The sequence below is a fragment of the Myotis daubentonii genome, chromosome 3 (genome assembly GCF_963259705.1).
Source record: "Myotis daubentonii chromosome 3, mMyoDau2.1, whole genome shotgun sequence".
Classification (NCBI taxonomy): Eukaryota; Metazoa; Chordata; class Mammalia; order Chiroptera; family Vespertilionidae; genus Myotis; species Myotis daubentonii.
In genome coordinates this window covers 169,617,172-169,639,015 of record NC_081842.1, presented here as the reverse complement: position 1 = coordinate 169,639,015, position 21,844 = coordinate 169,617,172, and the positions used below count along the sequence as shown (strand labels likewise).

Below are 21,844 nucleotides of genomic sequence, written 5' to 3'. Positions count from 1 at the left end.
TTGCAAAGAACAAGAGCAGGTCTACTCATCCTAAAAATAACATCACTATATATTATACTATCATCATATAATTATAATATAATAATATAATATTTATTATAATATATTATAGTATACTGCAGTATAGTGTAGTATAATAGTAATCCTATCTAATAAAAGAGAAACATGGTAATTGGCATATGAACGCTACCCTTCCCATTGGCTAATCAGGGCAATATGCAAATTAACTGCCAGCCAAGATGGCGGCCGGCAGCCAGGCAGCTTGAAACTAACATGAGGCTTGCTTGCTTGTTTCAGTGACGGAGGACTCCAACGTTCCCCGCCTGCGGCTGCAGGCCTCTGAGCTGCAACTCTAAGCAACTATGAAACAAATATAGAAGCTAAACAAAACCCCAGAAACCTGCTTTAGTCCGCCAGGCTTCAGCCAGCAGGATTGCAACATTGTAAGCAAAGGCCAGAAACCTACTTTCAGCAGCAGAGGCCTAAGAGCTGGAGCCAAGCTTCAAAGCTAAAGCTGGCCCAGAATAAAAATATAAAAGAAAAAGGAAAAAGGAGCGGTTGGGAGGTCCAGTCACCTCCAGCCTGAAAACAGCCCTCAGCCCCTCACCCAGACTAGCCAGGCACCCCAGTGGGGACCCCCACCCTGAAGGATGTGTGACCAGCTGCAAACAGCCATCATCCCCTCACCCAGGCTGGCCAGGCACCCCAGTGGGGACCCCCACCCTGATCCAGGACACCCTTCAGGGCAAACCAGCCAGCTCCCACCTGTGCACCAGGCCTCTATCCTATATAGTAAAAGGGTAATATACCTCCCAGCACCGGGATCAGCGGAGCCGCAAGGCATCCCGGCACCGGGATCAGCGTGACAGGGGACAGCGCCCAAACCCCCTGATCAGCCCTACTCTGTGCCTGATAGGGGGGAGCTCCCCAACCCCCTGATCGCCCTGCGGCTCTGTGTGTGACAGGGTGCGGCGCCCCAACCCCTCCTCCCCCATGGGCCCTGCTCTGTGTGTGATGGGGTAGAGCCATAACCTCCCCATTGGCCATGCCCTGAGTGTGAGAGTGGCCGCGCCCCAACCCCCTGATCGGCCCTGCTCTGTGGGTGATAGAGGGCGGCGCTCCAACCCCCTGATTGGCCCTGCTCTGTGCGTGACAGGGTACAGAGCCCCAACCCCCCTAATGGGCCCTGCTCTGTGAGTGACAGGGGGTGGCGCCGCAACCTCCCCATCGACCCTGCCCTGAGTGTGACAGGGGACGGTGCCCCAACCCCCTGATCGGCCCTGCTCTGTGGGTGATAGAGGGCGGCGCCCCAACCCCCTGATTGGCTCTGCTCTGTGCGTGACAGGGTACAGAGCCCCAACCCCCCTGATGGGCCCTGCTCTGTGAGTGACAGGGGGCAGCACCCCAACCCCCTGATTGGCCCTGTTCTGTGCGTGACAGGGAGTGGCGCCGCAACCTCCCCATTGACCCTGCCTTGAGTGTGACAGGGGACGGTGCCCCAACCCCCCAATCGGCCCTACCCTGAGCATGACTGAGGGTGGCATCACAACCTCCTGATCGCCCTGCACTGTGCATGACAGGGGAAGGCACCCCAACTCCCCAATCAGCCCTGCTCTGAGCCCAACCAGGGGCTGCACCTAGGGATTGGGCCTGCCCTCTGCCACCCAGGAGCAGGCCTAAGCCAGCAGGTTGTTATCTTCCGAGGGGTCCCAGACTGCGAGAGGGCACAGGCCGGGCTGAGGGACCCCCCTCCCCCATGAGCGCACAAATTTTTGTGCACCGGGCCTCTAGTAGTATAATGATATAACAATAATATTAATTTATTGTTCTAAATTGAGATATATATTTCTTTCATTGTGTTGAATAGAGACTCCTTGAAAATGAAGAGGCACTTTTCCCTTTCAACACAATAGCAACAAAATAGCATAAAACAATATTATGATAAATTATTTTTACATATATATCACTTTCCTGCATACTGAAATCATACATTTTCGGCTTATAATTTCATTTGTTACAATAAAACAATATAAAAACAACCATTCTCCTAAGGATCGTGCTTGGCTATTAAGAATGGTTAAAGAACAAAAATTCAGATCTGAAGATCTAATTGTCTTCATTGAGCGATTCATGTCAGGCAGCATCCCATCTAGTAAACAGAGAGCTTCTCCAAGAAGTTTAAATATGGAAGACTTTCATAGGTAGAAACTAGGCAGGACAAGAATGCTATTAGCAAAAGAAAAGTAAGGATTTTTTCTGGCCAGACTACCTTCCCTTTGACAAAGGCTGGATCTGATGGGGCAGATTGCCTCAGCTTCATTGCAAGAGGGGATTGTGGTTGGAGAGGGTCATGACAAATTACCTTACTGGTGCTGACCAAAAATTCCAGACCAACCAATTGAGATTATATGCCTGCAGAAAGTTGCGACTGCAATTAGATCAGGTATTAAGTCTAAGTTCCATGTGATGGGCTTTAGCACAAGTGACTCCATTTTGGGCCTGTGTTTTTCTTTAACAGAACTCTATTTTTAAAGAAACTGCTTATGAGATACTTAAAATTAATTATTAATTTATAGATAAACAACTTAAATTAGATTAATTCAGTTTTCTAATCTGTAGACCTAGTCTATATCAAGTGGTATTTAATCAGATTGTATCTTTGTATTTCTAAAACATTCAGAATAATATATTGTGGACTGTAAGCATTTTATAATGTAACACTGTAATGGAGGTGTGAAAGTCGCGTTTAAATTAGTATAAAAATAAAAAACTAAAGTATTAAGAATACTTATAACTAAAAAATTAGTTAATTTCTATTTGATATTAATGATGCATTTGTTGGGTTGGGGGAGGGGGGGGGGGTAAGAGATCAACCGAAGGACTTGTATGCATGCATATAAGCATAACCAATGGACACAAGACACTGGGGGGTAGGGGAGGCCGGGGGAAGGTCAAGGGGGGATAAAAAGGAGACATACGTAATACTCTTTGTAATACTTTAAACAATAAAACAAAATTTTTGAAAAATAATGTATTTGTAATCAGAAAATTACTTCAGGCTAAACACATGGTTTGCTAAGCTTTATTTATTCTAAGATGATGTGTTTTATACAAGTAAAGAATTACATCAATTAAATACATAGTCTCCAGCATTTTAATTGCTATTTAATATTTTACTATAGTTTTTATTCCCAAAAAATTCTTCTAATTTCAAGGAGAGGTAAAAAAAAAAAAAAAAGTAACTAAGTTTTACTATATACAGTTGACTTTATTAAGCAGATCTTGAATATTTTCTTGGTTCTTTCACTCCCCTTTTAAAATTTTTATTAGAAAATTGCACTAAAGTATAACAATAAAGCTTCCCTTATGACTCCTAAAACACACCAGGCAGTGCCCGACTCTGTACATGGACTAGATACTTCTCTGCTCCACTAATAGGTGGAGGTTCCCTGGAGTCCTGACTAGTAACTACTAGTATATAGAGATTCTTGGGCTTTGTAAATGTAAAGGCTTTACTTCAAATATTCAAACAAGTAATGTCAAGGTATAGTTTTTTCTTTATTTCCTCTATCAACCATGGTTGGTAAATGCATAGAGCATAAACTAAAATTCTAAATAAATATGGATATCTTCATTAATTTCATGGAAGTCAATGTATTATGTATATATTATTGATTTTAGAAAGGAAAAGCAAGATAGAAACATCAACGATGAGAGAGAATCATTGATTGGCTGCCTCTTGCATGACTCACAATTGGGGTCAAGCCTGAACCCAGGCATGTGCTCTGACTTGGAATCTGAACCGTGAACTCCTGGTTCATAGGTCGATGCTCAACCACTGACCAACAATGGCTGGGCTGGAAATCACTTTTCTAAAATAAATTTAATTATTACAAACACATATGGTTATTTTAGGATTAATTATTATGATTATAATATAGGAAACACATTAAACTATGAATATACAAACATGTAATAAGTGCCAGTGTCAAAGCAATTTTTTAAAGGTCACTAGGAATGACCACATCAGCTTTTATGGTGTAATAGTGAGAACATAAAACTTTATTTATTCAGAATAATTAAAAGAAAAGGCAACTCAGACCTGTAAAAATCCAATTTATGAAATATTTTAAAAGAAACTCTGCTTTTATAATTTATAAAAACAAGGAAAATACATTGCTCATTTACTATTTAGTTATTAGGAATAAAACAAAAAGGGAGGGAAAATCACTATACAAAAAATTTTCCTTGCTGCTATTGAAGGGTTGCATTAAAAAGGAATATTGGAAAATAGTATCATCCTTTTGTTCCACCCTGAATATATATATTCACAGCTCAAATATTTAAAATGTAGTGTTTGCGGAATTATTCTGATAGGATGTGTAACCTGATGATTAGAAGAACATCTGAGTAAGCTCTTCACATTCCATTCTTGCTTATTATGTTCATTTAGATGTATTTGTCAATTTATAAATACAGTTAATTAAAAATTTTTAAATTTTCTTTTTTTTTTTTTTTTTTGAAGGAGCCCGCTACATGAAAAAAATGCAAGTCAAAGTGGTCACAACCTAGAAGTCTGCAGAGACAGGAATAACTAGCAAGTAGATATTATGTTATTTTGCTATGCTTAAATATGTAGAATTCCGTAGTGTTCTTAGAATTTTACTCTATAATAACCAAATAGTCTTATAATTTAAAATTTACACTTAGTAATATTTGTGTTAACTATATATTATATTACAAAAATAGGAAGAAAATAGTAACTATGAATTTTAGGGAAACAATTTTCTGTCAATATTAATGAAATTATTTTGGTCATAAAGATAAGTTTAAATATTGTATCCTCTCTCAGGTCTTATTTCTAGAGCCCCAATTCAACAATATATTTCTTTATAAAAAAGAGTAAGACTGTCCCTATGCCTCATGACATACTTAGTTACTATGTAAATATATTAGTTCCTCTCATAAACCATTAATAGAAATTATCTTATAACCATACTGTAAGACTAAAGTAAATTACATTCACTTTTGAAGGTTACATTTCAAAATTTCAAGGTGCTATCAAATGAAATCCATACACAAAGCAGGATCTTTCCATTTATCAGTACTTACTGACATTTTCAAGTAATGAAATAATGCAGTGTTTGGATGAGTGGATTAAGAAGAGGATTTAAGAAGATGGGAAGGGTAAATAAGATTATTTAAATGGCAAAAAAATTTTTTGAAAAATTCATTGTTTCACATTAAAGTTGTTGGAGTTTATTCTTTCTCCAAATGTATCTTGAAAATCGTAATAGAATCAGAATGTTAAGGCTAAAAGATTTTAGAAAGTATTTACCTCAAATCTTTCATGGATATAGATTAAGAAACTGATACATTTACATACACATGATATACATATTTTAATACACACACCGATACATTTATATATACATAACATACATCTTTTTTAAAAAAATGTTATTGTTGGTATTATTCCAGATGTCCCCCATTTCTCTCCCCACCTTTGCCTTCTATCACCCAAATCCCGCCCTCCCCTCCCTCTGGCCCTCACACATTGTCTGTGTTCATGGGCTATGCATATACGTTCTTTGACTATTCTCTTTGCCTTCTTTCATCCTGTCTTTCTCATCCTCCTTTTAGATAAAACTTAACACAGTTAGTTCTTAATTTAACAAGAATTTTCAGTGGTAATGATGATTAAAATATATTTATAAAGAGAAGTGTACTGTATAAGATATGATGGCATTATCTATAATAAAAATATTTTAGAAATTGTACATTTTATATTTATATTTAAAAATCCTATAATAGTAGAAGTTTCTCTAATTATAAAATTGTTTAAAATTGTGTTTCAATTGCTCAACAGTACAGTTCCTAAAGAATTATATAAGCCAGCAGAAGTTTCTTCCCTTTCTGTCTTCTTTTACGGCTTTATAAATGACACCATGGAAAATAAGTACCTCACATATAAATTCTTATAAATATTCATACTATTGGAGCCATATATCTTGATAACAAGAATGCTAAGTAATGGTTCAATAGAGAAGGATCATTATAATGTAAATTACTAGCCTTTAATGTAACTTGTTTATAAATTTAGAGTTTTTCTCTTGGGTTGTTATACAGTGATACAAGCTTGCACTATGAGGCAGTGGAAAGCAAAAGCTCTTTCAAAATCCTAAGACTTTTAAAAAATAGTTCAGTTGGGTTATCTTTCTAATAAAGGACATAATTTTTTAAAAAAAAATGTGTTTAGAAATATGTTGGTAATAGTCAACATCAATTTTAGCTCAGAAGGAAATGAAGATCAAATTTAAAAGGCATTGGAGAACTTAAAAGAAGAGTTAGTGAAAAAAGGAGAAACATCTGGTAGACTGTTGAGAGAGTCTGGTGGTGGAAGACCAGGTATTTGATGCTTTCAGTAATCCAGGTGGACAATTTCAGAGTCAAACTAAGGTGGCGGCAGTAGAGATACTGAACAGGAATTTGATGTCAAAGAAATACCTTCTTCACTGTATTCTATAGAAGCTTGACGTGGATCCTATTATTTTAGATCTGGTATATTAAAAGAAGAGCACTTAACTTTCAGCAGAGGATATTAAAATGCTAGCTTTAGACAGTGAAATTCAGGTGCCTGTGGCAAAGCAAAATGGGTATCTCACAGGGATGATGGAAATTCAGAACTGAAGCTCTAGGATTAGAAGACATATGGACTTAATTTATCTGGATAGAGATAGTGATTGAGGTCACCAGAATGTAATCAGGCAGAAAACATATACAGGGGGAAGGGGAACATTACCACAGGTACAATTCCTAGGATCAATATTCAATCATCAAAAGTGGAATGAACCACAAAAACACGGAGCAATAGTCAAAAGTAAGAGTACAACTGGCTTCCAGTGTTTATGTTTTGTTTAAAAAAAATAACAACAAAGCAGGCAGATTCATAGACATTAACTGTTAAATGCTGCTGAAAAACCTAGGAGAAATATGACTGAGAGAGCAAAAGCTTTGGGGCATCACAATTAGTCAGCCATTGGGAGCCCTAATGAAGAGCATCTAACTTTGAAGGCCAGACGGACTTACGAGTCCTTTTCAATATAGTGACTTTATTCTTTACCTTATCTCCTTCCTACATCAAGCCCAATGATAGAATTATGTTGTTCAGATTTATCTTTGGATGGTTTTATATTTTTAAACCAGATTTAACAAGTCAGATTTACTTATTCTCAGGATATCTTTCTATTGCAATCACCCTAAAACATCCCATTATTTGAATAGCTAATGCAATTGAATGTACCTTGGTTAAGGATATCTTCATTACTAGGTAATCCTGTCAAATACATATACCCTATTATTACTTCATTCAGCCATCTCATAAATGATTTCCCTCAGCCGGCTGACAAATATTCTATTTGCATCTTTGTTAGGAAAATCCCGGTCCTCCTGCAGTGTTTCTCCTTTACTCTCATACTACTACCACACCCACAAGACTTCAGACAACAACCGATTTTCTGTGACACCAGCTGGGCATCCTACAATTTAACTCTATTCTGACACTGTCTACCTAGAGAAGCATCAGATCTCCTAGGTTAAGCCCTCAGTCACTTCAGATGACCCACACACACTTCGGATGGCAAACCCACGTAGCAGGTCTCCGGGTTACCCACAACTTCTGTCCAACTTGGCTACAAATTGGAGGTTCCCATGACCTCCTCCCCTTGGATTCTGTTATTTGCTGGAACAGCTCACAGAATTCAGGGAAAACTTACTTACATTCATCTGTTTATTAAAAGACATGAAAAAGGATACAGATGAACAGCCAGATGAATAGATACGTGGTCTGGTAGGGTTCAGAGCACAGGAGCTTCTGTCCCTGAGATGTTGGGCTGTATTATCCTCCTGAATGGGGACATGCTCACCACCTGACAGCTCTCTGAATCCCATACTATTGAGACATTATGGCGGATTACTCATGTAGGCATGACCAATTATTAACTCCATTTCCAGTCCCTCTTCCTTCCTGGAGAATAGGAGGTAGGGCTGAAAATTCCAAGCTTCTAATTATGGCTTGGTTTTTCAGGTGACCAGTCCCCAACCAGGACCCATGCAGAAGTTCAGCCAGAGTCATCTCATTAGAACAAAAGACACTCTTATCACTCAAGAAGCTCTAAGAGATTTAGGAACCCTGTGTCAGGAACTGGCATCAATGACCAAATGTTAGGACAAAAGATTCTGCTAGTACCTTTATCCCTTAGGAATTTACAAAGGTTTAATGAGCTCTGTCAAAAACTGGGGGCATAGATGTGCCTGTCCGTCCGTCCATCCATCCATCCATCCATCCATCCATCCATCCATCCATCCAGTGCTAATAGTTCCTGGCACATAGTAGGAACTTACAAGATATTTTTGAATGAAAGAATGAATGCTTTTCTCCCTGTGGATTATTCCTGCATTCTTTTTAAAGTACTGTTACCTTCTTGTTGCAAAGACACTCAAAATTGTTTGGCTGTCTTTAAATCCTTAAATAAACAAAAGACTAAGAGGAAAATAAGTAAAACTTTCTTTAAAAAGAATACATATATTTTTATTAATTTCAGAGAGGAAGGAAGAGGGAGAGAGAGATAGAAACATCAGTGATGAGAGAGAATCATTAATCTCCTGCATGCCCCCTACTAGGGATCGAGCCTGCAATCCGGGCATGTTCCCCAGCCAGGTATTGAACAGCGACCTCCTGTTTCATAGGTCAGTGCTCAACCACTGAGCCACACCAGTTGAGCAAGTGTAACACTTTTATGTGAGATTTTTCCACCTGATTCTCATTAGTACTATTATTATTTTTCTTTCCCTGGTTCTATAGAGTTAATTTTCATGATTGTAATTAGGGCAGAATAGCCAACAAATCTTTTAAGACTTTTTATTTAGAAACAGATTACTCTTAAGTCTTTATACTGCTTTATTTATTTATTTTTGGTCCACAATAAAAATAGCGTTATTGCTTTATTTCAGTTATATAATCCATGCTTATTGTAAAAATTTCAACCAATGTATGAAAGCATAATGAAGAAAGTTGCTTGAAAAGCCACCCAAATGATATAATGATTAACATTTACATTTTTTATGGTTTGACCACTTTCTCATTATGAAATGTTCTTTTTTATTTCTAGTGATTATTCTTGTTTATTCTACTCTTTCTGTTCTTAGTAAAACTACTGCCAGCTTTCTCTTAGTTAATATGCTCATGTGTTTTTTTAATTAACTTTATTAGAGTTACAAAGATTAATAAGATTATATAGGTTTCAGGTGTACAACTCTATGATACATCATCTGTATATTGCATGTATTTCTTTTTGCAGCCTTCTGCTTTCAGTCTTCTTGTGTTCTTATATTTATGATTTCTTGTAAACATCATATAATAGACTTTTTTAAAGTCTATTCATCTTTTACTTGGAATATTTAACTCATTTACATTTATAATTATTTGCTGATATAATTGGATTTATATCTATCATGTTACTCTTTATTTTCTCTTAATAACCTATCTGATTAGGTTTGTTTTTCTCTTTTTTATTGCTTTCTATTGAATTTTGGATTAATTCTTTTTTCTATTCTATGTTTTTCTGTATTAACTTATTAGATATATATTCTTTAATTGATCTTAATGGTTACTCTAGAGAGTCCAACATTTATCCTTGACTTATTATGGTTTAACATAATATATTAAACAAATAGCCTGATATTAGTTTTAACAATAACCTGATATTAATAGAATCTTAGGAGACTTTAATTCCATCTTTTATCATTCTTATTGTGACACATGTATCTAGAGATTCTTACCCCTCACTCAAGAGATTTGTTATTATTTTGTACAATCAAGATCCATTTATATTTACCCACATATTTACTTTTTCCACTGTCTTTCATTTTTTCCTGCATATCTGTTTTCCACTTGGGAATACTTTTTTCCCCATTTGGGACTCTCCTTACTATTTCTTTTAGTGTCAGTATACTGAAAATAAATGTTCATAGTTTTTATTTCTTTGAAAATTCTTGATTTCATCTTTGTTTCTGAATATGATTTTTACTGGTTATAGACTTTCAGTACTTCAAAGATGTATTCCAATGTCTTGTAGCTTCCATTTTTTTTTTCTGTTAAAAATGTCATCGGTCTTATTGGTGTTCCTTTGATAATTATTTGTTTTATTGTTTAAATGATTTTTAAATACTTTAAAGATTATTTATAATTCTGCTAACATACACCTAATGTAGAATTTGCAATCTTAACTATTTTTAAGTGTACAGTTTAGTGGCATTAAGTACATTCACACTGTTGTGCAACCATCACAGCCATCCATCTTTGTAACTCTTTTCATTGTTCAAGATTGAAACCCTGTACCCATTAAACAACATTTCCTCCACCTCCTGACTGCCACCATTCTTTCTGTCTCTATGAATTTGATTGCTCTAAGATCCTCAGATAAGTGGAATTGTACAGCATTTGTCTTTTTGTGACTAACTTATTTTACATAGCATAATATCCTCCAGGTTCACCCATATTGTAGCATGTGCCTTGCGAATTCCCTTTTTTTTAAAGTCCGAATAACATTTTATCTATATTCCACACTTTTTATTTATTAATCTGTTGATGGATATGTGGTATGCCTCTACATTTTAACTGTTGTGAATAATACTGCTATGAACATGGGTATATAAATATTTCTTTGAATTTCCACTTTCAGTTATTTGGGTATATATCGAGTAGAATTGTTGGATTATACAATAATTCTATTTTTAATTTATTTTTAGTTACAGTTGACATTCTATACAGGTGTCCCCAAATATTATATACACATTTTAACAGCTAATAGCTCAATTTTGTCAATGAAATATATTTAATAGATACTGCCTTTATAATTATTCAAAGTGTGTATACATTTGGGGGGGACACCCTATACTATTTTATATTCATTTCAGCTATATAACATAGTGGTTAGACATTTATATAATATATGAAATGATTCTCTCTGATAAGTCTAGCACTCATCTGGCACCATACATAGTTATTACAATATTGATTATATTCTCAATGCTGTACTTTTACATCCCATACTATTTTTGTTTTGTTGCTACCTTAATCCTTAAACTTTTTCACACAGACCCTAATACCCTTCCAGATTGGCAAATATCAGACTATTCTCTGTATCTATGAGTCTGATTTTGCTTTGTTTGTTCATTTCATTTGTTCTTTAGATTCCAAATATAAGTGAAATCACATGGTAATCTTTCTCTGTATGACTTATTTCACTAAGCATAATACTCTCTAGGTCAGTGATGGCAAACCTTTTGAGCTCAGCATGTCAGCACTTTGAAAAACCCTAACTTAACTCTGGTACCGTGTCACATATAGAAATTTTTGATATTTGCAACCATAGTAAAACAAAGACTTATATTTTTGATATTTATTTTATATATTTAAATGCCATTTAACAAAGAAAAATCAACCAAAAAAATGAGTTTGCGTGTCACCTCTGACACGCGTGTCATAGGTTCACCATCACTGTCCTAGGTGCATCCATGTTGCTGCAAATGGTAAGATTCTTTCTTTTTTATGGCCAAGTGATATTCTACTGCATATATGTACCACATAGTTTATCCAATTGTCTCTCAGTGGACACTTAGGTTATTGCCAAAGCTTGGCTATTGTAAATAATTCTTAAGTAAACCTAGGGGTGCTTATATTTTTTTCAAGTTGATAATGTGGATTTCTTCAGATAAATACCCAGAAGTAGAATTGCTTGGCCATAAGGTATGTTTTTAATTTTTTAAGGACTGACTGCGATACTGCTTTCCATAGTGACCATGCACCGCTTTACATTTTCACCAACAACGAATAAGCAAACTGATTTTCCACATCCTGGCCAGCACCTGTTATTTTGTGTTTTGGTGTATTGTTTATTTTATTGTAGCCATCCTGATACGTATGAGGTGGTATCTCATTGTGATTTGTATAAGCATTTCTCTAATGATTAGTGATGTTGAGCATCCTTTCATGTGCTTATTGCTATTTGTATATCTTCTTTGGAGAAATGTATATTCCACTCCTTTGCCTATTTTTAATCAAGTTGTTTTTTGTTGTTGTTTACATGACTTTTAAGACTTCCTCTTTAGTTTTTATCTCTATCACCCAAAAATAGAATGTTCCTGTGACATCTTTTGTGAAGGCCAGTGTGGCATAAAACAGAGTATTCCCTGCTTTCTGAAAGCCACTTCACTTTTATGAAAGATTTACATTATTATGGTAATGACAGTTTTTTCATAAAAGTGAAAATCCTCTTCAGATTCCTTTTAATTACCTAAAACAGGTCATTTCTCTTTCGAGATGAGAAGGCCCAGAGGTCTATACTTGTGAATGGCAGAAAAACCCACAAAACTTACAAAACTGTGTGGTTATTGAATTTTTGTAAATAAAATCTTTTCAATATATTATGGAGACTTGCTGTTGTTAAACTGTTATTTCAAATAATTATCTATTCATGGTTTTGGCTTCCAAAACAAAACAAAACAAAAAAAACTAACCACAAATCACCTCCAAGTGCCCAAGTGCATATTCTACTGAGAATGTATCAGTAATTGTGTTTGCTGGACATTCAGAGATAAATTAAAAATAATGTATTTTCCATGAACAATAACCTAAAAATGATGACTCGTTTGTACATGTTATAGGTGCCATCTATGTGGACAGGCATTCAGAATCTAATGAATGAAATCAATGACACAATTCTTCAGGTCCTGTATTGCCAGTACGCAACTTTAGTGTCTAAGGATTATAAATATTATGAGAAGGAAGAAAGTCATTGAAGGCTGGTTGAGCCACAAAGTAGCGATCATATGAGAAGGAAGCTAGAGGTAGTCAGGGAAGTGGACACAACAGTACTTGACACTCAGGGCCATACTGGGCAGAGAGACTGATGCCAGCTGCACACCACAGGCTCCTGGCCAGGTCTGCTTTGGGGATCTCTGAGTGAGCCAGCAACCTGGCTTCTGTTGCCGGAGGGGTTCTGATGCCAGGTGAAAGGTTTTCCAATGCTGCTATCTTCATCTGACTTAATTCCTCAATTTCCTGTGCTGAACACTGAGCCCAGTTCCTACCTGTGGGCTAGTTGAGTACTTTCTAGCTGAAATTAGGAACTGAGTTTAGTTGTTTAAATCATAGCTGAAACCAGACCTGGAGAGGAAAAGGCAGAGGGAGGGAAATCGACATTTATTGAGTAAGTTTTATGTCATCCAAGTACATTACACAAACATTTTTCTCACTTGGCCCTTACGACACGACTATAACAGAGATGAGACTCTAAACTGCAGGGAAGTTTGTTGAGTGATTATTTTTTACACGATTACCACAGTTAATTACTATAGGGAAAACCAGTAGCGCAATTTATTTCTATATGACTCGTAGAACCATTCTCTTTCTACTGTAGTACCAGGAGGAAAAAGTTTGCATGAAAGACATTACTAGGCAGAGCAAACATCATACAATTTTATCACAATCGTGAAACTACACAGTCATAGCTTTATGAAATGGAGATGAAACAACTCCTTATTAAACAATGACCAATCGAACAATGACAATAGCCATCAGTACTGTTGCTTTGAATGTGACACCTCTGGCCATAGTGTGAAGGGTAGATGGTGGGGCTCATGGTAGCAGCTAGGAAAATGGCTATCAGCAACAGCCAGGGAATATCCGGGGAACAATACCAAGTGAGCTTTTATAGCAAAGAACAGATATTTGAGCTTAAGATGTGCATTCAGGAGGTTTACCATAAAGATGGGAACTAAAGCCAAGGGTGTAAATGAGATTTCCCAAGAAAGAATACAAAGCCAGGTCAGAATAGAACCAAAAAACTTGGTTAATAAAATAAACAAATACAAAAAATATTTTATCCCTGGCTGGTTTGGCTCAGTGGCCCATGGACTGAAGAGTCACGGGTTTGATTCCTGTCGAGGGTGCGTACCTGGGTTACAGGCTCCATTCCCAGCCCTGGTTGGGGCACATAAGGGAGGCAACAAATTGAAGAGTCTCTCACACATTGTTGTTTCTTTCCCTGTCTCTCCCGCTCCCTTCTACTCTCTTTAAAACTCAGTGGAAAAAAATATCCTCCAGTGACAAAAATAAAAAATAACAGAGAGGCAGGAAGAGGATGAGGGTAAAGGGAGTTCACGGAAGCAAGGAAAGGGTACTTAGAGGAAAAAATGGCTCAACAGTTAAATAAAAGCTGCAAAGAAACCTAAGAGTTCATGGAATCTGGTGGTTAAGACATTGTAGGTGTCTGTGAGAGAGCTACACAACAGTGTAGATTAAGGAATTCGGTGTGTTGTAGGTTGGGTTCCTTGGAAACAAGCTCTGAGATAAAGATAGGATTATTGGGAGTGTCAGGTAGAGAGAGAAATTAAACTATGATGAGACTGCAACAGAGGCCTATGGATAGCACTCCAGCTGGGAAAGCCTTGCAGAATAAAGCCAAAGTGAGGCAAGGTGCCTGGGCTTTTAAACCCACCTCAACCAGTCGTTGGAGAATGTAACCTAGGCGAGATCATTTCCTTCACCAAAAGGCAGTGCCCAGGGAGGGAGGCACCCATGAGCCTTTAGCAGGCAACCTTCCAGCAGCTGGAAGAGTGAATGGTTTCCTCCTGCAAGGGACCTGGGTTGGAGAGTGCGGCCCAGCGTCCCAGCAGAGAGTGGAGAAAATGAATGTGAAAGGCTAGGCTACTGTTTAAATACTTTGCTGTAAGGGATTTTGTTATTGCAGCCACTAATCTTCTTTTCCAAAGTCTTCCCCACCACCATCTCCTTGCCAGCTGACTCCTTTACTGACAGATTTTCTTCAGAGATAGATACTTCATTGACTTATGTGCCCCTTTACTGTTCTTTATTGTTACTCTTAATCTGTCTTATACTATAGAGGCAGATGGAGGCCTAAGTGCATTCCTGTAGCCACCCTCATTAATGCATGTTTATGACAAATAACCATAGTGGACAGAATTGCCTTTTCCAGATCAGTTACCATTAGGAAAGAGGCTCCCCCTGAGAGCTCCAAGTTAAGGAATTTAGAAATTACAAGCCAAGACTTGCTATATCCCTGCAAGGTTCTGACTGCATTGAAGAGTCTGGTTTTACATATTTCATCTGGGCCTTTACATTTAAATAGAAGATGCTACATAAATAGTATGATTATAAATATGAAATCTTACTGTAATTATATGCTCATGAATATAGAAAAAGGTTAAATAAAAACTGTTCATCATTTTGGCGATTATTAATTTATAGCAGCTCTGAGTATGGGGGCGGGGGAAAAATAGTTCCCAGGAAAGATTTGAGTCAACATGCATTTATATCATCATATCAACCACATTTATCACCCTGCATCCTTATGATCCGGGGTTCATAATGCAATATCAAATGTCTCTAGCAATCACCTGGAATGTGTAAACACTGGAAGTTTTATTATTATTTTTAGAATACATGGGACCCTCTATTTATTTCTCTTTTTAAATCATCAATAGAATAGTTTAATGTTTTAAATGTCTTGGCAGGGTTTCTTTGGAAATATGTTAAATTTCCATTTAACCAAAAAACACCCCCCCCCTAAAAAAAAAAAAAAAGAAACAACAGAAGCATGCACTACTTTATGGAGTTCTAACTGGAGACTGTTTGAAAAGGCAGTTTTGTTCTTGCTTTGAAAATACCATATAAGCGCGCGCACACACACGTGTGCTTGCATGCACACAGTTCCATCTGTCAAATTGCCTGGAGAATACTTTTAACAAGGAATGAAGCCACATTAAAGGCCATAAAATATGCAGCAAGGGGAAGAAGGAGAAAGCCATCCTGCAGTTCATTGGCTTTGCCTACTGTGCAGTGCTCTCCTTGTGAACAAGACAGATGGGGTAGTTATTCCTACATCAAGATGTCTGCCCTTGTGGACAGTAAGAGAATTGGAAAGAGAACCCTGGACTCCAGATTCCAGCTTCTCCCATGATTATTAGCCAAGGAAATGTGAAAAGTAAGGACATTTCGTTTCATTTTAAGGGAGCAGATCAACTTTTTTTCTACCAGGAAAAAAGCACAAATTTTATTTGCAATCAAGAATCTGTAACTCCATTAATATTATTATTAATTTGGCAAGTGAGAGAAGTGAATTTTAACCTACAGTTTTGCAGCTGTGTCTAAGGAAAGGCAGCACATTGTTAAAGGGTATGTTTATAAGCCAAATATTGACAATTGTATAAATGTATTATTGTTTACCAAAATGTGGGAGCAGGACAAGACAAGACATTTTGTTAGCATCCTCATTTGCACCTAACCTAACTTCCTAAAAAAATAGATAAGACAAAGCATTTAGACACCATTTTCCAAGGTAGATTTTTGCTTGGATTGTAATTTTGAAAAGTGTTCACTTTTCTGTCAAATAACAAATTGAAAAACCATTATCTGGAACAAAATGCGCATTGTTAAACTTATTGAAAGTGGTCTCCACCTGTGAATTATAGCAAATCTATCCAATAATTCTCTCCTGGTGCATTTCGAGGATAAGAGAATAACATCAGATGTTCTGACCAGTTTATAAGCACTTAGGAAATAGGAATGAAAATATTGAAAGATCTTGTTTATTAGGAACAAGGAGTTATTTGGTATTTCTAGGTAAAATGTGAAAATGTCCTCTATACCTCCCTAAATTTTTTCCCTTTATAGGAAAAAAATGACATTATTTATTGCAAAGTAGCTAATTTATTTAAAAAACACTATACAGTCTTTTGCTTGATTTCCCTTATACAACTATGGAACTATTCTTCAATTAATGCCTAGAAAGTATAATAAAATAGAAAAACAATCAATAAAAATGTACTACCATTTGCAAAAATAATTCTAATTTAGTAATAGAAGTAAACAACTGATTTTAGAAATACTGGTTTTCTTTAAAAAGGTTTGGAATATAATGTCAATTAAGAGAATGTTGTTTTTCTTTTAAATAAAGAAAATATTTAACACTATGGCAGATAAACTGATTTTTAATAGGTTTTTAAATGTTTTCTAAAATTGGACATTGTTGTCCTTGCTGGGTTGCTCACTTGGTTGGAGTGTTGTCCTGGTGCGACAAAGTTCTGGGTTCCATCCTGAGCAGGTGCATGTAGGAATCAACCAGTGAATGCATAAATGTGTGGAGCAGCAAATCAATGTTTCTCTCCTCCTCCTTTCCTCCTTCTTCTCCTCTCTCTCAAATCAATGATTTTTTTAAGTGGACATTGTTGTACAATCTAGTGAAGAATAGGCAGAATACACATAGTTAATTGTCCCAAAGAAGATATATACAGTTATGATTAAAATATGTAATAATGGTAATTCCAAAAGTCCTAGTTAATTAAAAAAGCTTAGAAAGAATTAATCTAAATATCTTGTCCAAACTTAGGAACTGTAAAATAGTAGTTATTTAAAAGTTTTATAGGTTAATATTCTGTTGTGAGGGAATGAAATAAAGATTGTTTCATATTGACAAACAGAGACAATTATTTAGAGAGAAAATAGATTGAAGTACCAATAAGTGTAATACTGGAGCCCTATGTTGAAGAAGATACAAAGAATTTCTGCAATGCTCAGTTGGGCTTAAACTATACTTGCAATATTTTGACTCTAGTTTTTGAAAAATTGAAAGAAGAGTTGGCTCTACCTCCTTTTTATAAACAAAAATAATTCATTTTTCTTGAACTCAAAAATTAGATGTGAATAAAGACTCGAGTGAACCAACATGTTCCTTTGAACATATACATTCATCACAATATACTTCTATGGAGTAAACCAGTTTAACACCTTAGATATAAACTGTCTTTATTGTTAACTAGAGGCCCGGTGCATGAGATTTGTGCACTGGCGCGGGGGGTGTCCCTCATCCCGGCCTGCAGTCCGGGACCCCTAAGGGAATGTCTGCCTGTAGCGGAAGCAGGAGAGGCTCCTGCCACTGCCGTTGTGCTCCTCAGCTGTGATCCTGGCTTTTGGCTGGATGGCACTCCCCCTTGTGGGAGCATCATAGTGACTGGTCATTCTGGTTGTTCCGCCGGAACAGTTGCTTAGGCTTTTATTATATAGACTAGAGGCCTGATGTACGAAATTCATGCAAGAGTAGGCCTTTCTTCCCCCATCTGCTGGCACTGGCTTCCGTCTGGCACCCGGGACCCAGGCTTCCCTCTGGCTGCTGGCAGGCATCCAGCACCTGGGCTTGCCTCACAGCCCCGGCTTCGTCTGGAAGGTCATCCAGTCTAATTAGCATATTACAGTTTTATTATTATAGATATGGTCTCCATATAATCCTGAGAAAGTGGGAGGTAGTCAATGGCTTGGGAATTGATCCAGAGGCTCTCTACCAGTTAGATCTAATTCCTAGGGGAGTTGCTACTGTAGGATGAGATCTCAATGGGTTTGGGAAGAAAATAACAAAGAAAAAATACATTGAATATGTATATTCCTATTTAAGGCATGGTAAATTTAGAGAATTGTAGCAACGAGGACCACTGTACTCTATTTATAGATGAGGACACTTTAAGAAAAAATGATTTGACTCAGATCATGTGGCCTCTTAAATGGCAAAACTGGGACTAGAATTCAGGTCTCCTGACTCTTAATCCAAAGCCCTTTAATGGAATTCTGGCAAGATTCCTGATGATACTTGATGTTCCCTGTTAGACATGCAATTAAGCTTATAATTGGTCCTTGTTCCACTTCTCTGTGAACTTGCCTTTCTTCAGACTCTATGAGAGGGCACATTATTCACCCAGGGACAGAGAAGAGAGTGTGAAAATTAAGCCAGTGAAGTAAGTTTTTGTTGTCCAGTAAACAAGGGTAATAACATGATTTGATTATTTATTATGTTCTGCTCATGTTTCCTTATTTTCATTAACTGAGTACCTAATTCATTTATCTCAGGTACAAGTGAATCCAAATGTATTATTAATTTTATTTCTAAATAATGGTGGGGAAATGTTGCAGGATTCCTGTGAATTTTGGCATTGTCACCCCCAACTTTCCTCTTTTTAAAGCCATGAAAACATATTTTCTAGCACTAAATACCACTTCCACTGATTTCTCAATACTGCACCTTATTTTATGCAGAGAAATATTACCTTTGCTAAAATTGTAATTTTTTCCAAAGGCATTTAGCTTTACTCTGTCGGATTATGCATCTATTCCAGCAGAAGTTTTCCATCTCAGAAATCATTCATCCTGCTCTCTTAGCAGAGTTAATTGCCCTGATATTCCCCGCAACTGAAGTAGGCTTAGTGTCTTTAGGTGGTCGTAAATAGGAGTTGCACTTATTTGTAGTAAAGTACACTGCAAAAGTTGAAGCTTAATATAAAATGACATAGTTAGCCGAGGATTAAGGTTGGGAAGGTCATGTGTATTTATCAAAAATCTAATACCCTGCTTAATTGTATTTTTTGTTTTAATTTTTTTATCTTATGACTAAAGCCAAACAGTCATTGTTGAAAAGTTATAAAATATGTATAATCAAAGGTGAAGCATCATAATGTCTGTAACTTACAGACAGATAAAGCCAAGGTGACTAAATGTTGACAACTGGTGACTGTAGGAAAAGGATATAAGGGTAAGGTTTTCCATTGTCTATTTTATTTTTTATAGATATGGTCATTTCTGAACATTTAGAAAAGATTTTTATTGTTTTCATGATGTTTCTTTGTATATCTCCATTGAATAAAGATGCTGTTTATCCAAACAACTTATAAAAATTATCATTTTGTTCATAGTGCACTAAAACTAAATTATAAAAAATCCATCTCAAGCATAAAAATGAATCACTAATGGGAATAGAAAGTAAAGAGGTCAAAACTGTTATTCAGAAATTTTACTTGAAGAGTAATTCTACCCCTAAAAATTTACCCAGAATTGAATGTGTATAAAGTCATGCTTATAAAAGCAGAGAAAATTTAGAATAACTTAATATATAGCCATAGAGGACTAGTTAAATAAATAATGTACTCATAATGAAATGCTATGCTACCTTTCAAAATGATGTAAGTGATGTTTATATTGCTTATATTACTCTACTCTGGTTCCTATAAATCTCATTTATTCAAAGGTATTATAAATGCAAAATCCATATATTACTATTTTTAATTCAAAACTAACTATATTTAATGAGAGAAAATATTTGTTATATATTGCTGAGTAAAAACCTTAGCTAATATTACATATTCAGAATTATTTTTTGCATGTGTGTGAGTGCATGTTTGTGTGCTTGAGACAGATTTTTTATAATTTAGTTTTAATGCACTATGGACAAAATAGCTGATAATTTCTTAAAGTTGTGTGGATAAATCTTTATTCAATGGTGATATACAAAGAAACATCATGAAAACAATAAAAATCTTTTCTAAATTTTCAGAAATGTCCATATCTATAAGAAATAAAAAATAGAAAATGGAGTACTTTTTTTTTTATTTTATTGATTTTTTACAGAGAGGAAGGGAGAGAGATAGAGAGCTAGAAACATCGATGAGAGAGAAACATCGATCAGCTGCCTCCTGCACATCCCCCACTGGGGAAGTGCCCGCAACCCAGGTACATGCCCTTGACCGGAATCGAACCCTGGACCCTTCAGTCCGCAGGCCGACGCTCTATCCGCTGAGCCAAACCGGCTTAGGCGAAAATGGAGTACTCTTACATCCTTTTCTTTTTTAAAAAGAATCTTTATTGTTGAAATTATTACATATGTTCCCTTCCCCCTTGCTCCCCCCCCCCCCATTGACCTCTTCTATCCTGCCCTGCCCCTTATATCCTTTTCCTACATATGCCAGTTGTCAACATTTAACCACCTTGGCTTTATCTCTCTGTCTGTAAGTTGCAGACATTATGATACTTCACCTTTCAATATTTCTCTCTATAGCTCTTAAAATGAGGACTATCTTTTCCATAACTACACCACGATTATCACACTCAAGAAAATTTACAATTATTCCATAACTAGAGGCATGAAATTCTTGCACTGGGGGGAAGGGTTCCTCAGCCCAGCCTGCGCCCTCCCACAGTCCAGGGCCCCTCGTGGGATGTCTGCCTAATCCGGAAGTTGGACATCCCTCTCGTAGTTTGGGACCCCTCACTCCTTACCGCCCACCTGCTCCACCTGCTCGCTCCTTACTGTTGGGCTCCCTGATCCTTAGCGCTGCCAGAGGCGGGAGAGGCTCCTGCCACCGCCACTGCCCTCACCAGCCGTGAGCCAGGCTTCTGGCTGAGCGGTACTCCCTGTGTGGGAGTGCACTGACCACCAGGAGACAGCTATTGCTTTGAACATCTGCCCCCTGGTGGTCAGTGCGCATCATAGCGACCGGTCATTCTGGTCGTATCGCCATACCGGTCACTTAGGTTTTTATTATATAGATATTCACCATATTTAAATTTCTCCAATTGTCTCCCAAAAGCCATGAAGGGCTTTTCTATTTTGCATCCAATCATTCTTCATGCATCTTGGTCATTATATTCCTTAGTCTCACATCAGAAGTATCACATTAGTAGACATATAATGCCATTTTGTTCCACAGTTGATGATATTAAATTTGACCACTTTCTTGAGTAGGTGACAAATCCCTCCAACATTTTCTCTTTGTAATTGGTAAATAATATGTGGATTTCAAAACTGTGTAAATATTCCAATTCTAATACATATTTACTCAATAATTTTAGCATCACTTGATTATCTTTGACTGAATTACCATTAAGGATTGTAAAATGTGCATATTCTATCATTGCTCTACATTGTATTAGTATTCTTTGAAG

General features: G+C 36.8%; 1 protein-coding gene across 2 annotated transcripts in view; it reads left to right on the top strand.

Moving 5' to 3' along the window:
• Positions 1-21,844, top strand: part of LRRC7 (leucine rich repeat containing 7) — a 495,371-nt gene that overhangs the window by 120,109 nt on the left and 353,418 nt on the right. Inside the window, exon 1 of one of the 2 annotated variants that reach the window (XM_059689216.1) lies at positions 4,540-4,601. The exons of the other annotated variant lie outside the window; for it this stretch is intronic. Coding sequence (XP_059545199.1) covers position 4,601 — 1 coding nt within the window. The 5' untranslated portion in view covers positions 4,540-4,600. Of the gene's footprint in view, positions 1-4,539; positions 4,602-21,844 lie in introns of those variants that run through there. 2 annotated transcript variants of the gene reach the window in all.